This window comes from Podospora pseudocomata, assembly GCF_035222375.1.
Source record: "Podospora pseudocomata strain CBS 415.72m chromosome 1 map unlocalized CBS415.72m_1, whole genome shotgun sequence".
NCBI lineage: Eukaryota > Fungi > Ascomycota > Sordariomycetes > Sordariales > Podosporaceae > Podospora > Podospora pseudocomata.
In genome coordinates this window covers 5,955,435-5,971,432 of record NW_026946363.1, presented here as the reverse complement: position 1 = coordinate 5,971,432, position 15,998 = coordinate 5,955,435, and the positions used below count along the sequence as shown (strand labels likewise).

The following is a 15,998-nucleotide window of genomic DNA, read 5'->3' as shown; positions in this document are numbered from 1 at the left end:
ATAAGATCATAACGTTCGTGATCACCTCTAAGGGACTCTATTTTGTACTAAAGCACATATGAGAAAGTTTTGCCGCAGAAACCCATGACCTTTCCCTCCTCAAAATTGTGCCCCATACCAAATAACCGATTGCTCAAATTGAGCCAAGAGATCCGTAGCGCCAACACACATCGCGTGACGCTTTCCTTTCGGTGGCCAATGACCTGTGTCCCTGGAAGCGAATTTTTGTTTTTGCTGTTTAGGTGGAAGAAATGATTTATTTCTTGCCAGCCTTGGCAGCGGACTTGGTGACCTTGCCGGAACCAGCAGCGGCCTTCTCGACCTTCTTGATGACACCGACAGCGACGGTCTGACGCATGTCACGGACGGCGAAACGACCGAGGGGAGGGTACTCAGTGAAAGCCTCAACGCACATGGGCTTGGAGGGAACCATCTTGACGATGGCAGCATCACCAGACTTGATGAACTTGGGGCTCTCCTCAACGGCCTTACCAGTACGGCGGTCGATCTTCTGCAGGAGCTCAGAGAACTTGCAGGCGATGTGGGCAGTGTGGCAATCGAGGACGGGGGCGTAACCAGCACCGACCTGGCCGGGGTGGTTGAGGACGATGACCTGGGCATCGAAAGAGGCGGCGCCCATGGGGGGGTCGTTCTTGGAGTCACCGGCAACGTTGCCACGGCGGATTTCCTTGACGGAGACGTTCTTCACGTTGAAACCAACGTTGTCACCGGGGACACCCTCAGCGAGCTGCTCGTGGTGCATCTCGACGGACTTGACTTCAGTGGTGACGTTGGAAGGAGCGAAGGTAACGACCATACCGGGCTTGAGGACACCAGTCTCGATACGGCCGACAGGGACTGTGCCGATACCGCCGATCTTGTAGACGTCCTGGAGGGGAAGACGGAGGGGCTTGTCGGTGGGACGCTTGGGGGGCTCGATGGAGTCGATGGCCTCAAGGAGGGTCTTGCCGGTGGCCTTGCCACCCTTGACCTCCTTCTCCCAGCCCTTGTACCAGGGGCAGTTGGTGGAAGCCTCAAGCATGTTGTCGCCGTTGAAACCGGAGATGGGGACGAAGGCAACAGTCTTGGGGTTGTAGCCGACCTTCTTGATGAAGTTGGAGGTCTCCTTGATGATCTCGTTGAAGCGGGCCTCGGACCACTTGGTGGTGTCCATCTTGTTGATGGCGACGATGAGCTGCTTCACACCGAGGGTGTAGGCGAGGAGAGCGTGCTCACGGGTCTGGCCATCCTTGGAGATACCAGCCTCGAACTCACCAGTACCGGCGGCAATGATGAGAATGGCGCAATCGGCCTGGGAAGTACCAGTAATCATGTTCTTGATGAAATCACGATGGCCGGGGGCATCTGGAGGAGCAAATATGTTAGCGTGACGCAAGGACAGATGCATGACAGGTGTGTCAACTTACCGATGACGGTGACATAGTACTTGGGGGTCTCGAACTTCCAGAGGGCAATATCGATGGTGATACCACGCTCACGCTCGGCCTTCAACTTGTCAAGAACCCAGGCATACTTGAAGGAGCCCTTGCCGAGCTCAGCAGCTTCCTGTTGATGAAGTCAGTCACGATGTTCGAAATTGCCAAGGCTGATGATGGCGGTGATGGTGGTGTTGAGCGAAGGGCAGAATCGCGGGGTAAGTGGGGTCCGTGCTCGAAAAAATTTGCCAACTGTGCGTTTTTGTGTGCCCCTCCCCCACCATGATGAGAGGAGGGGCAGCACAAAGGCAGGCAGAAAATGGCGGGGAAATGTGATGAACCAGGCGAAAAACCGCCCAAACCGCCAGTGAATGCGATGTGTGCGAAATGTGTGTGGAAGTGAAGGAAATGAAGGGAAATAAGGGAAAAACTGACCTTCTCGAACTTCTCGATGGTACGCTTGTCAATACCACCGCACTTGTAGATCAAGTGACCAGTGGTGGTCGACTTGCCGGAATCGACGTGGCCGATAACGACGACGTTGATGTGAGTCTTGTCCTCCTTGCTGATGATGAAGTCAGTGATGCTGTTCGACCGAGTCGCGGTCGAGGTCACGATGCCTGCGATGGTGATGAAAGGTCGACTTACCCCATTTTGACGGTTTTGCGATCACAGATCGAAAAGTTTGAGGGATACGCTGCGCGATAATGTTAGAAGGCGATGTTCTTCTCGATGAGGGTGACTGTTGATGATGCGAGAAGGGTAACGTACTGAAGTGGCAGTAAGATTGCTCGAATCAGGTATGCCGACGGAGGAAGTAAGAGGGAGAGGAAGTCAAGAATTTCTGGAGGGGTTGAAGTTTTTAAGGGCAAGAGGAGGAGGGGCGAGGCAGGTTGGTGGGGTAAAGAGAGCAGAGGCAGAATTTAAGTGGGTCCCACCACAGACCACAAAAATTTTGAGCAGGAAGCGGGTCAAGCCCTCGAAATCTACGGCCTCTGATTGGAGAATGGAACGCCGCGCCTTGCCGCCCCGCCGGTCAGGCTGCCTTCACTGCAGCAGCTTGCGTCTTGTAGCGGGTTACTGTGACCAAAGTACTCGAGGGCTCTGTTGATCACGATCACAAACAGCTGGAATTTTTCGAAAAAAAAAATGTCATCTCGAGTTCTCTCTTGTGACTACCATCTGTGCTCCCTTGACTTCTTCCCTTGTGACGTGTCCGGCGAGTGGTGATTCTATTGCCGTGAGGCACGGAGCTGCCCCTCTCAGACATTGACGATGCTTCAGACTGCCCCTCACTTGGCGCCCACGACGATAAGCCCCTCCTCCTTCATGCTAATCCTTGCTGTGATATTTTCCGTCCTCACCAGGATGCCCGGGTGGTTCCAATGGTCGTGCGACCGCTCGAGGTACATGGCTAAGATACTGAGGTACTTGGGAAGGTGGGAGGGGTGTTTGCTTGTCAAATCTTTGGGCTTCTCTCTGCTGCATCTGGCTTCCAGCCCAACGACACACCATGCGACAATTGCTCCAGGGCTTGATTTGCTTGCCGTGTGAGTCAATCGTGAGATTCTTTCGATTCGCCTCTCACTCGAGCCAGCCCAGCTTGGCAGACACGGCGTGTTGCGGTGGCACCGAGCTTTAGAACTTTGTTTCCACAATCCCTACCACGAACCTCTCTCGTTCGTGAATTGGCACCTCTCAAAATGGGTTTGAAGCGGGGTTTCATGAACGGTTTGCCGCGGGGGACGGTGGCAAGAACGTCCAATGCTTTGGCCTGGGCCAATAGCAGAACTGCTTCAGTTTCATCGAGGCGAATGCAATACCAAACCGCCGACAGCGCGCCACCCACAATGCTGCGATACGAATGTGCCATCTGGAGTCTGTGACATCTCATCTTGACGTTGACATTGACGTCGGCCGCTTGCGAAGCTGTTGTCCAGCCCACCCAGCCTGCCAGCCCACCCCAAGCTAGTCCATTTGTCAAGTTCACAGAGGCATTTCTTGCAAATCTTTTTTTCAGGGTGGCTTCCCCGATCACCATGATGTTGACATGGCAACACGAACACAGCTTTGGTGATGCCAACCCAAGAATCCCACATAGCTCCCCGGCAGCTTCAGGGTAGGCCTTTGTTAGCTCTCCAATGACCTGTACTGAGATTTCCAGGAGGTCGGGGGCAACGTAAAGGTGCGTCTTCCTGCATCGAACACGGCAAGGTCCTTTCCCTACAGAGAGGTACGATCATGGCCTTGGATGTGACCTCGACAACTGATATTATGTAATAGTCCCTGTGAGGCTCAGGGCTCCCGCTGCCAAGCTTCTCAACGGACAACGCTTCGTCAAGCTTTTTCGAGAAGAGATCTCTGCTTTCGAAAACCCCACCGGGCCCCTTCCAGGGGGGTCGCCTACCGTGTTGCCGGGCCACCCTCCAACTCTCCAGGGAGTTTGCTGGAAGCATGATTCAACCCCTCACCGACCTCAATGGTTGGATTGCCCAGGGAAATCTCACACCTTTTGGCGGCGCCATCGACGTCGAGATCTCGAGCAAGACCTGTGGTGGCTTTGGTCCATGACAAGTATGCTTCGCTGTGGCTACAGCTTACAAGATAGTATCGGATGGGATGGGAGCACAAAGATACCCGAGAAACCATGCTCGATGTTGCAGCGGTACCTGGCTGGGTTCGAATTTTCTTTTTTCTCGACCCAAGATCCCCACTTTGAAGCTAAAGTCTTGGAGTTACCTTACCCGTCCCTCCCGTTGTGGACAAAGACTATCGATTCGGGTATGAATAGGACGGGGGTGGCTTTCGAGGCCTGAGGAGTCATCCGGCCCGAGAGAGACACAAAGCCTCCCGTCAGCCCGGTTGGCCATTGACTGCACGGGAGATCTGCGTCTAGGGTTCTGGATTCGTCACAGCTCTCCAGCATGGCGCTCTCCTATGTGAATGCTTGTACATGATCCTGCCTTAGCCTAGTCGTCGGTGTAGAGCCCCGGTCCACTTGAGGAGTGACTTGGATTCCGGCCCATTGGTTTGGGCAGTGACGTGCTCACCGGCATAGCTGTCTGCGGTTTCTTGTGCTTGGCTTTTCTCTCGTGACCCAGTTATTGGGAGCCAGATCTCTGTATACCAGACGGGTGGCCTTCTCCCCGCTTTTCTTTTCCATCACCTATCCCCGTGGGATTATATACGCTCTGGACAACACTGCAGCCATTCTACGTCAGGTAATTCAGGTATCTAACTTGGGCCTTCTGAAATATCAAATGAACCTGTCAACTATAGTTGAAAGCCTGATGGCTGCCCTGGAAGGCATAACAGATCCATTCACAGCTATCCATATCTCTCACGGAAGGACTATCGTGTTGGGGCCTATGGACTCCCTTCAGCATTTTTCTCAAAGGAATCATGCGCTTCCCCACTGACAAAACCGTTTTCTGTCCACGGCATGAGGATGTGAAGCTTGACTCATCTTTAATCCAAAGTCACCACGACCCGTCCTCAGCGTTCAACGGCCTCAAACCTGCCAACGCTTCCAAGATGAAGGTTACCACACAAACCCTGAGTTTGACCCTACCGTTGCCTACCAACAGTGCCCACACCATGACACACCAAATCACGAATCAACTCAACTTCGGCATGTATCATGCTCCAATCTACACAGACCAGCCACCCTCAACCTCAGCTCAACCAACCGTATGGGAGCAGTCCCAAGTCTAGGACCCATAGACGAACCGAGTACCAAGCTTGACAAGTAACTCTAAGTCTCGAGGGCATAGATGTCTGGTAGAGAATGCGTTCAACAAAGATAACTCTAGGGCTGTCAGAAGAATAATAGTCTATCATAATAGCAAGCGCTTTCTCAGACGAACAAACCAATCGAGACATGATCTTTAAACCCTGCTCTCTTCAGTTTCAACCGCCCAGGGCAGTCTGTCAATTGCAGAGCAGCATTATCACACGAGACAAGCAACCCATCTTTCGTCTTCAAGGCAATGCCACAGGCATGCGTGTATTGCTATACCTCTACCATCCCACAGCGTATACTCTCTACCTGCCAGATGTATAATCTAAAGCCTTATCCTCTGGCACTGTGTTGTTCCTTTTTTTTCTTTTTTCTTTTTTTTTTTTGGGCCCATCCCTTTCTTTTATACTCGATTCATATATCCCTCCCTATCCTAAGCTGAAAGCTGCCGTACCTCCTCCTCGGTAAACCCAAACAAATGCAGCAAATCCAAAAGACTATCCCCGTTCAATCTCGAGCTTGCCTCCATCTGCACCATAGGCTTCGCGTTCCACGCCACTCCCAAGCCCGCGGCTTCCATCATCAACAAGTCATTCGCTCCATCACCGACCGCAACAACCTGTTCAAGTGCGATGCCCTCTTTCTCTGCAATCTCGATCAACAACTCCCTCTTTCTCTCCTTTCCGACGATCCTCCCCTTGACCTCACCGGTCAGCTTCCCGGTCTGCTCATCGATGACAACCTCGTTGGCATGAGCATAGTCAATTCCCAGCTCACCAGCCAACCAGCTGGTCAAGGGCAAGAAACCACCTGACAAGACGGCGGTCTTGACGCCAAGCCTCTTGAGAGCCTTGATCAACGGTCTGACACCGTTTGTAACGTCAAGTACAGGGCGAAGCTCATTGAAGAGCGTCCCTGGGAGGCCAGCAAGCAACTTTACGCGCTCGCGGAAGGCAGAGTCGAACTCGAGCTCTCCCATCATGGCGCGATGGGTGATATCTGCCACACGGGCAGCAAGATCAGGGGGGTCTTTGATGGTGGCAGCCAGGAGATCGATGACCTCCTGAGTAATGAGGGTGCTGTCCATGTCGAACACCACCAATCGGGGGTACCGGCGCCAGAGGGTATCGGCTCGGAGGGCTACGTCGACGTTCCATTCTCTCTCGAAGCGGTAGATGAGCTCGTGCTTGCGGAGGTCCTTCAAGGGAAGGTAGTCGGAAGCGGGCGCCGGGGAAAGGGTGAGCTCGACGATGGTGGGATGGTGTTCTTGGTGAGACTGGTCGATCTTCAGGCAGCGGTGAGAAGAGTGAAGGTCGGTCGAGCCGGCAGGGAGAGGAAAGGTAGACATGAGGTGAAGGAAGGAGGCGATGCACATCGGCGAGACGTTGGCGCCGTAGAGGTGGTCGAGGGGCTCAGGCTCGGTGGCGGGAGGCTCGAGGGGAAAGTCGTCGAGCTTGCTGGTGGGCGCCATGGTAGGGGGGAGGTCCGAGTCGGCGGCGCGGACCGAGGGCGACTGACCACTCCCCTTGGGAGACGGATAGCGCTGCGGTGAGGGGATAGCATTTGATACTCTGGGGTTAGTGGACTTGTAAAACAGAGTAGCGATCAGTCTGTTGGTGGAAGCGCCAGGCAAAGGCGTGCAGTTGGGATGCGACAGCTCATGGCTCTGGCCATCGACGATCCTGGGCGGGTTCTCGGCTGAGGGGATTCCCTTGAAGGGAGAGATCTCGCGCGGGGGGGACACGCTGGTGGCTTGGAGATCCTCCACAACCGTGTCGATTCCGTAGTGGTTCTCGGGCTTGCTTGGAGGACGGTACTGCTGATGCTCTCTAAGAAACGAACTGCTCCGCATCGAAGCAGTCATGGAGGGGCGACCCTGACGGGTGGGAGACTGAGGTTCCTGAGACATGTTTGCGGATCGCGCACAGCAGGCTACAAACTGTGATCTGGAGGTTATGTTTTAGTGACAACGTCCAAACTCGACCGAAGTGACTCGACGACAAAGAAGCAGTACCTTGGATACCCTGGACTCGAATCTTCGACACGCGCGCTACCACAGAACACCGAGCAAAGTGAACCTCCACGACAGACAGAACGCCCAACAGACAAATGGGCAGGAATGCTTGCGCGAACAGGACGGCCAAGTATTTTTGTTCAATGGACGGACGGCAGCACCAAAAAACAGGGAAGTTGTCAACCCCACCATTCACCACGGTGAATCCGATTTTGGCCAGTCGGCAGACCCCACCATCAGTTTCAAGGTGAGGGGCATTTGAACTCCATCCGGCACGCCCGCACCCGAGATCGGCCAACCACACCGAGAAAAAGCTCTCCGTCAGCCCGTCTGTCAGGTGGATTCCCTTCACCGGAAGGTAGTGCATGTAGACCTCCGAAACTCCGGGGTAAAGAATGGATCTGGTCAATATCTCTGATCTCTGCCATACGTTGCGCCGGTTTTCATCGTCTGCCTGTTTGTCTGTCTACTGCGGGGTCAGTCCGACAGCCGTTGACCGTTTAGACGTCTCCGGTGCGGTATATTTAACTTTGAAGAAGGTCCTGTTAATAACTGTTGTTGCCTGCCCCGTCAGCACGCGACCCACCATTTCGATGATTTTGTCCGGCCGTGAAACGGTTGGTTGGAGGCCACCTACAAACAGGTTGCCCAGCTTTGTGTCGGCAGCAGATACTCTGACAAATCGCCGTGGGAGGGCTGAGTAAATGGTGAAGAGATTGAGAAATAAGCTTCAAACGGTTCATCACCCGTACTCTTTTTTTTGGGAAGGGGAGGGGGGGTGGAGAGATCATGTTTTTGACAGTTTCTGGGGTTGAGATTCTTATGGAGACGTTGAATACAGTGACATCATGGTTCAAGATTCACATCGACGACTGCCGGCTGACTAAGTCGATCAAGACACACCCCTTCAACCGTTGGTCTGGTGCTAGATGTCGTGCAATTCACGCCCTGCCATGACGACAACACCTCGAATTGACGCCCATGAGGAGTTCGAGAAGCGCACAGTGACATGTCGACACAAGACAATGGGTGTTTGTCCCCCGGCCCCTTGCCACAAAAGGGGCGGGCGGAACGACTTGGGGACCAGTCGACCCCCACAGAAAATGGGCCAGATTGACCAATGAAAATGCCTCCAGATGTCGTGATCAGCCTCCATGAAAACACCACCACTCTAGGGAAAGCTTCGTCAGAGTGCGCTCTTTGCAAAGGGCGACCGCAGCCCTCCCAAATCCGCTGCGATGGCCCAGTTTAGACAGGCAGGAGCCAATGCCAGGCCGTCCCTGGGTTCCGTCTGTGTCCTCCAGGGCCAAAGTGATCGTGGAAGCATCCATAATTACTAATGAGCCTAGTCCATGAACAGTGAAAACGTGCCTTTTGCTCCCCCCATCCCGGATGTCGGTCGGTCGTCGGTCTACAGGGTGGTCCTTCGACTTTCGTTCCGAAACGGCGGATGGGATCTTTCTTCGAAACGCTCCAACTGGAAAGCTATTAGTAGTGAACACTCCCCTCCCACCCCCAAAGCTCGACTTTGTTCCATATTCAATATCCCTCATCGATACTACCAAACCCCCCATTCCCTCTGAGCAACCCCTCTGTTGGCCTCATTCCCCGCCTTAATCACGACATCTGGTGTCCCGTCTTTACTTTCCTCTCTTCCTCGCTCTTGCACGAAACGTTGGCATCCACTCAACAGCATATCCACAAACACTCAAAACGTGTTATAACCACCCAATCCGCCATCATGTCCACCGAAGAGTCGAGGGCCCCTTCCTCTCGCTCGTCGTCTAATGGCGACGACGCTTCCGTCGACTCGGGCTTTGCCTCGACTGGCAATTCCACCGCCAACCTCCCTGCCATCTCGCTCACCCCGGCACACCTGAAGCACCTCAACCAGCAACTGGAGCACATGCACCCCATGGACATCCTCAGGTTCTCCAAGGCCTTCTTCCCCAACCTGTACCAGACAACAGCCTTCGGCCTCACCGGTCTCGTCACCATCGATATGCTGGCCAAGATCCAGAAGGAGAACCCTCATTCGCTGCCCATTGACCTCATCTTCCTGGACACCCTTTACCACTTCAAGGAGACATATGAGCTCGTTGACACTGTCAAGGAGCGCTATGGGCTCAAGATGCATGTCTTTAAGCCACTTGACGTTGAGACAGTAGAGGAGTTTGAGAGCACATACGGAGAGAAGCTGTATGAGATGTCCTCGGAGCTGTACGACTGGGTCGCCAAGGTCGAGCCTCAACAAAGAGCATACGATGAACTGAAGGTTGGCGCCGTCCTGACTGGACGTCGCCGGTCTCAGGGTGGCCAGCGTGGTGCCATTCCCGTCATCGAGCTTGACGAGGAGAGAGGCATCATCAAGATCAACCCCCTCGTCACCTGGACCTTCAAGCAAGTCAACGACTACATCAAGGAGAACAATGTGCCATACAATGCCCTCCTCGACCGGGGGTACAAGTCCGTTGGTGACTGGCATTCGACAGTCCCGGTTGCCGAAGGCGAGGATGAGCGTGCCGGTCGGTGGAAGGGGCAGGAGAAGACTGAGTGCGGCATCCACAACAAAAAGAGCCGGTATGCTCAGTGGCTCAACCAGACCGCAACGGCGACGACACAGCAGCCAAGTCAGGAGGTCGCTGCCTGAGTGGTCTGTGTTGGGTGGCTGGGTAGAAGCACGATGGAGTTAATGACGATCAGGAGTACGACGAGGAAAAGGATTGGACGTTGCATACAACAACATATGAATAGGAGTTATCGGCGACTTGGGAAAACGGCGTTATGGGCGCAGCATGCCCGTCAGGACATCATCGGGGGATTGACATTGTTGCTTTAGACTGCATATTGCTAGCATCTTGTGGCATGCTAGCTCAGCGCTGGCGAGAGAGAGTAGAATACCAGACAGAATTGAACATGTTCAGAACATCGTCGGGTTTGAGTGAAAGTTGCTTGTCTTGGTCAGGTGCTGCAAAGCCGATCCTCAACTTGGAAGTTGGGCTGGTCTGTGATTGGATGAGGGGTGCTGGAGTGACCCATCAGGACGCCATGTTCCTGCGGAGTATCGTGAAAGCCAATGAGGATCCATGGTTATTAGTCAATGTTTCAGAGACTGGCCTGTGAAGCAGAAGAATAGTTCCAAGGTGCTGACAATAGCTGGTGGAATGATGATTGTTCCAAGATATTTTGATGCTCGACCTGTAGAGCTTCATTCGCTGCTTCTTTATCTCTCTTATCTTACTGGAATTCCTGACGCGCACAGACCGCGCTGAGCCCTGATCACAAAGATGGTCAGGTTTCCCTGCCTCTAATTGGCTCCCCCAATTATCACCAACGTCCTCTCACAACTCAACCTGCCTTCAACTTTTATTCACGCCGAGATTGAGCTCTTGCAAAGATCCCGTTGAGGCTCTCCAGCTTATTTATATATGTGACAAGAAACTCAGCCAAATGTTGAGAAGCCAGACGCACTTGGCCCTTGGAAAATCAAGGGGCATGATCTACACCATCCAGCCGTTCGATACATGTTTGAGCATCATGACTTTCAGCCTGATGTCAGTGGAGATTCTCATACCAGAGACATCATTTCCACCGCTTTCCTACTCGTTGGCCATCATGGCACGGCATCAACAGTCTTCACGTTCCGAGTGCTTGCTAAGACGAACACTATATTGAGCTGATATGTTCCTACTCATCTCGTTCAATCTCTTTGGTTCTTGAACTCTCTTTTGTAACCTTGTGTTGTTATTAGTCAAAATGTATCTCACATATCTACTTCCCCTAGCACTGGCAGCATATGCCTCTGCCCAGTCTCTAACTGAGATTCTCGCACAGAATAATGCCACACTAAGCACACTAACAAGTATGACTGACCTCTTTCTGACCCTGCAAGCTTCAGAATTACTGACCCCTAAGGTCTCCTCCAACTCGTCCCGGACCTATTCCAGACCCTCTCCACCGCCCAAAACATCACCCTCCTCGCCCCCTCCAACGAAGCCTTCACCAACCTCTTGTCTCGGAACGCCCGCTCAGCAGAACTCATGACCAGCCCCCGCGCCCTCTCCGGCGTTCTTCAGTACCACGTCCTCTCTGGAAAATTCCTCTCAACAGACTTCACCACCAGCCCCATCTTCCCCTCCACTCTCCTCTCCACCCCCTTCGCCAACGTCACCGGAGGCCAAAAACTCCAATTGACCCTCCTCAACGAAACAGCAAGCCTCTTCTCAGGCTACAAGCAAGCCTCCTCTGTCATCACCCCCGCATGTTTCCCCCCTTGGCCCATTACATACCTCTCATACTAACCCCTACCAGGACCTAACCTTCGCCAACAGCAACAACACCCTCCACATCATCTCCTCCGTCCTCACCGTCCCAGCGCCCCTCTCTCAAACCCTCTCCAACATAAACCTCACTTCTCTGGTCGGCGCCCTCACCACCGCCCGCCTCTCCTCCGGCACCTCCTCCCTCCAAGACATGACCCTCTTCGCCCCATCCAACCCCGCCTTCCAGGCAATCGGTTCAGCAGCCAGCGGCCTCTCAGACACGGACCTAGCCAACATACTAGGCTACCACCTCATCCCCTCCCGCATCCTCTTCTCCCCGCGACTCCTAGCCCAAGACCAAATCGTCTTGGCGACGCTCCAAGGCTCCAACCTGACCATCAGACGGGACGGCAACCAGCTGTTTGTCAACTCGGCGAGGGTGATACTGGGGGATGTGCTTGTCGGAAACGGGGTGGTGCATGTTATAGATAAGTACGCCCACACCCCCCCCTCCCCCAACTTACCTACCCACCACCTCTCTTGGGTATCGCAAGGTGCTGACATTGGGGATGGGCAGTGTCCTAAACCCATCCAACACATCGGCCACCCCTGACCCAGCAGCAGCAACCCAAGCTCCTGCTTTTGCTGGGGTCACTCCGGTGGCAGATATACCGTTCACGTCGGGAATCGTCCCCACGACGACATTTGTGCCAGTGACGGTTCCCCTCAATGGAGCGGGAAAGGGGGCCTTTGCGGCAGTGCCGACGGGGGTGATGTTGGCGGCCGGGGCGGCGGTTTTGGCGGCGGGGATGTAATGTTTTCTCGTTGAGTCTTTTATTTTCCGCGTTTTCGTTGAATTCGACGTGGTGACCTACCATCATTCGCTTTGAAGAGTTCAACGGGCTTACTCTTCAGTCGTCTAACTCGTCAACCTCCACGCCACTAAAGACATCATTGCAAGCGTGCCAAAGAGAAGAAAGGGTTCTCTTGAATATATAACCCTGTTTACGCTGTCTGCTCGTCCCTCTTTCAACTCCAACCGAGTGAAACAAGAAAAATTGAAGACGCTTCCCTTACTTCCGCCTTCTGATCTCTCCATCTATCTATCTGCTGCAATTGTATTTCTGATCCAGTCGAATGAAAAGATTGTGGAACGCCCGAGATTCCCCAAAGAAAAACACCAAACTTCCCTGAGAAACAAGAACCGTGTTTGCGTGTTGATCCCGTCCCTGCCCGCAATTTCGCGAAAGGCATCGAGGTACTTTCGACAAGCCCAAAAGGCAGAGCCAATCAAGCCACGCAAGCCGTGCGAGCCGTGCCATCACCCCAATCCCAGACGTTTTGTCACCATCGTCGGTTGGGGCTGTATCGAGGAAAATGGAGCTGACGTCTGCGACGCCATGAGCGTCGGTGTGGGCGACGGAGGCGTACCCAGAAGCGTGCGGAGCAAGGCGAGAGTGAAAGCGGCAATATATCATCAAAGCGGTCGCCGTCATAATGGTCAGGGTCATCTCCATCTGGATCATCTCCGTCGGGGCCACCTCCATTTGGGCCACCTCCGTTTGGGCCACCGCCGTTTGGATCACCTCGGCCTAGATCACCTCTGTCTGGATCACCTCCGTCTGGATCGCCTCCATCAGAATCACCTCCATCGGAATCACCTCCATTTGGACCACCACCGTTTGGGTCACCTCCGTCTGAACCATCCGTATCGTGATCGGTGGTATCGTGATCAGGCCAGTCACGACTAGCCTCATCCCCAATGGGATCCCCCTCCTCAATGGGATCCTCCTCCTCAATTGGATCATCGTCCCCAAAGGGATCGCAATCTCCCCGGTAATCACGGGTGCCATACCCATACAACTCAATTGTCGCCGACCATAGCCCAGGCTGAAAACCGCGACTGCAAACAAGCTCAAGCAACTTGTCGACAGTATTCTTGACGTCATTATCGAGGCCATCCTACTGGGCTTCTGTTGCGGATGGTTTTTCCTGCTCACCAGGCGGCGGGGATCTATTGTTGAGTGACATTTCCCTGTCGAGCTCGGCCTCAAGACTGCCTAAAAGATCGGGGCTGCCTGCTTCGGGTGCCTGAGGGGGTTCGGAAGCAGTAGGAAGAGTAGGAGAGGCTGATGTCTGGAGAGAGACCTCTGGGATTTGCGTTGGGACCTCAAGCGAAACAGAAGCTTCGGATGCGGTCACAGGCTCGGTTGTCTGCGCCGAGAACGGGGGCTGCTCTTCTGGCATCGTGAGAGCTTCAGAGATGGATTCTGCGGGCACAGAAGCTTGTTGGTCTGCCATTGGGGGCGTAGATGCGCTGGGCTTAGGAGCGGCTGATGTTTCAGAGGTAACGGCTGTTTCTGTTTGCACCGTAGCTGATATTTCCACTGAGGATGGAAGAGGGATGTTTGGTTGAGTGTTCCCAAGGTCAATGTCCATGGAGACGGTAGTAGATTGGATGTCGAGGTAGCTGGCAGCAGCAGGCGCGGTCGCTGGCTCGGTGGGCGACACGACCATGACGTTCTTGAGGGGACTGCCTTCAGCGCGAGGAGAGTTAAATTGTGGACCCAGTTGGAACCGTGGCTTGGAAACTGTGACCTCCTCTTCGGGGGTGGCGCGACGAGGCAGCTGCTCGTCTTCAGGTTCCTCAATCGAGCTTGGTCGGATAACCTCCGAAGCGTCTGAGCCGAGCATCTCTTGATCTTGATCCTGACTTTGAGCTTGCTCTGTAACCTGCTCGACATCACTTGGAGCGTTGCCCACTTCAGGGGTCGCTGTTGACTCTTCATCGCCGGCTTCTTCGTCGCCACCTTCCTCCTCACCGTCTTCGTCGCCTTCGTCCCCTTCGTCACCGTCCTCCTCATCGGAAGGAATGACCGAGTTGTCGGCCATCTCGGTGTCCTGGCCTGCTGCATCGCCGTTCTCCTCAGACGTGATGACAACCTGTTGCCCGTTGTTAGCCACTCGACCTGATACCCGACTGGCCGCGGATGGCAAGAACTTACCCCTGGTGGACCCTCGCCGAGTACGCCCTCAACCGTGGCTTCAGCCGAAGCCTCGCCCCCAGCAGCTGCTTGTTGCTGTGACCTGGTGGCAGGCAAAGGCAACTGGCCAATCTTCCCGCTTCCCTTCTTCCTTCCTCTGCCCGGCCCCTTGGCCTTCCTCTTAGGCGGCGGTGGTCTCCGTTTGACGGGTGTCGCCTGCTGCCCAAGCGCCTCGCCAGCCGCAGCAACCGGTGCAGGCATTACCGTCGTGCGAATGATTTCGCCGTCGACTTGCTGTCCTTCACTCAATGTGATCGTCTGCTCATACGGATTGCCTGCCGCATCGATCCTCCTCACAGTCGCCCTGGTGATTGTGGGTCCCGGTATATGAGTGACACTTGCAGTACTCGCCAGTGTGATGGTGTCCTTGTGTCTTTTTGCCAAGTGGGAGACTGAGGGGACCTCTGCATTCCTCGGCATCTGCTTCCACGCCCTGACCGTGAAGCCCTCGTTCCCCACCTCAGACTCCTTTTTGTCGCCCTTGGTCCCGAAATCGATGTCCTCGTCCTCGTCCTCGGGCGGGGGCCGCTTATACACCCTACCGGACCTCATCGCCCTGAGAAGCTCCTGGGAATGTGGCGGCAAGAGTGCTGTATCCTTGGGCATGCCGAAAGGCAACTCTATCGCCCAAATATCGTCCTTTTGATCGTCGTCAGGAGGAGGGCCCATGGCCACGTTGACTTCGCCGCGTGTCCATTGTCGAACCGGGAGACCTGAAAAACAATACACTCATCAGCCACCTGTGATGTCACTAAAGGGGTTGGGAGCCACACCTTCAAAGTCATCATGTTCAACCACGCCAGCCCGGTTTCCCCTTCTGGTCTGCGCCGCCGTCCTATACTGCTGTTTCGGTGCAACCACAAGTCCATATTAACTTTCTAGATCTTTTGCCTGGACATCCTCAATCGCTCGATTTATCTCGGCAGTTTTGGAGGTTGGTTTGAGTCTTCAAATATAAATGAAAAGAGAAATGCCTTACCATAGGCGCCATTGTAAAACAAAACCAAGGCAAAAACAGCACCAAGGAAAAACGCAGCAACAAATCAATGACCGCTACCCCTGTTGCACAGTGCTAAACGGACCGGACCCCGAAGCTCGCGCCGGATCTCACGTCACCCCGCGACAACTTTTGGATTATGGATTCCGAGTTCCGCTGGCCTCGGCCGGAAGCAACGGAGACTCCGGAGCTGGCGCAGGGGACTTGTGGATTTGCGCACAACGTTACGGGGCGTGGCGTCGCGACACCGACGACAGTGGCGTAAGTTGAGACCGGCGAGGACTAGGAAGGATGATGATCGGTCGCAAGTAAGGTTGGTTGGTCTCGATGGTGGGTTTGGGGGTTTTTCGTAACGGGCGCTAGATATGTCAATGAGTACTGTGCTGGTAACAGTTGTTGGAGTAAAAATAATATTTGATGGTTGGCTGGAGATGGCTCTCAAAAAAAGATGGGCACAATTTGGTATATTGAAATGGAAGAAAGAGACTTGGTTGATTGCTTTTGAG

General features: G+C 54.1%; 5 protein-coding genes across 5 annotated transcripts; 2 read left to right on the top strand and 3 right to left on the bottom strand.

The window, feature by feature from the left end:
* Window positions 1–256: 256 nt before the first annotated feature.
* On the bottom strand, window positions 257–2,554 carry TEF-1 (translation elongation factor EF-1 alpha; the record flags this gene model as incomplete). The annotated part of the gene is given in 5 exon segments (XM_062886409.1): window positions 257–1,365; window positions 1,428–1,566; window positions 1,872–2,079; window positions 2,085–2,133; window positions 2,208–2,554. Coding segments are annotated over 4 exon segments (1,461 nt in total). The 5' UTR covers window positions 2,090–2,133; window positions 2,208–2,554.
* A 3,054-nt stretch (window positions 2,555–5,608) lies between these two features.
* On the bottom strand, window positions 5,609–7,084 carry SER2 (Phosphoserine phosphatase; the record flags this gene model as incomplete). The annotated part of the gene is made up of 1 exon (XM_062886408.1): window positions 5,609–7,084. One exon carries the CDS (start codon window positions 7,082–7,084, stop codon window positions 5,609–5,611), a length of 1,476 nt encoding a protein of 491 aa, XP_062749492.1.
* A 1,846-nt stretch (window positions 7,085–8,930) lies between these two features.
* MET16 (3'-phosphoadenylsulfate reductase) lies at window positions 8,931–9,839 on the top strand (the record flags this gene model as incomplete). The annotated part of the gene is made up of 1 exon (XM_062886407.1): window positions 8,931–9,839. The coding sequence occupies one exon, from the start codon at window positions 8,931–8,933 to the stop codon at window positions 9,837–9,839; it is 909 nt and encodes a 302-aa protein (XP_062749491.1).
* An 874-nt stretch (window positions 9,840–10,713) lies between these two features.
* On the top strand, window positions 10,714–13,017 carry QC762_119690 (uncharacterized protein; the record flags this gene model as incomplete). Its single annotated transcript, XM_062886406.1, has 5 exons — window positions 10,714–10,743; window positions 11,024–11,051; window positions 11,105–11,436; window positions 11,501–11,943; window positions 12,029–13,017. The coding sequence occupies 5 exons, from the start codon at window positions 10,714–10,716 to the stop codon at window positions 12,264–12,266; spliced, it is 1,071 nt and encodes a 356-aa protein (XP_062749490.1). The 3' UTR covers window positions 12,267–13,017.
* On the bottom strand, window positions 12,460–15,486 carry QC762_119680 (uncharacterized protein; the record flags this gene model as incomplete). The annotated part of the gene is made up of 4 exons (XM_062886405.1): window positions 12,460–14,394; window positions 14,457–15,208; window positions 15,269–15,338; window positions 15,475–15,486. 4 exons carry the CDS (start codon window positions 15,484–15,486, stop codon window positions 13,414–13,416), a joined length of 1,815 nt encoding a protein of 604 aa, XP_062749489.1. The 3' UTR covers window positions 12,460–13,413.
* Window positions 15,487–15,998: the final 512 nt, after the last annotated feature.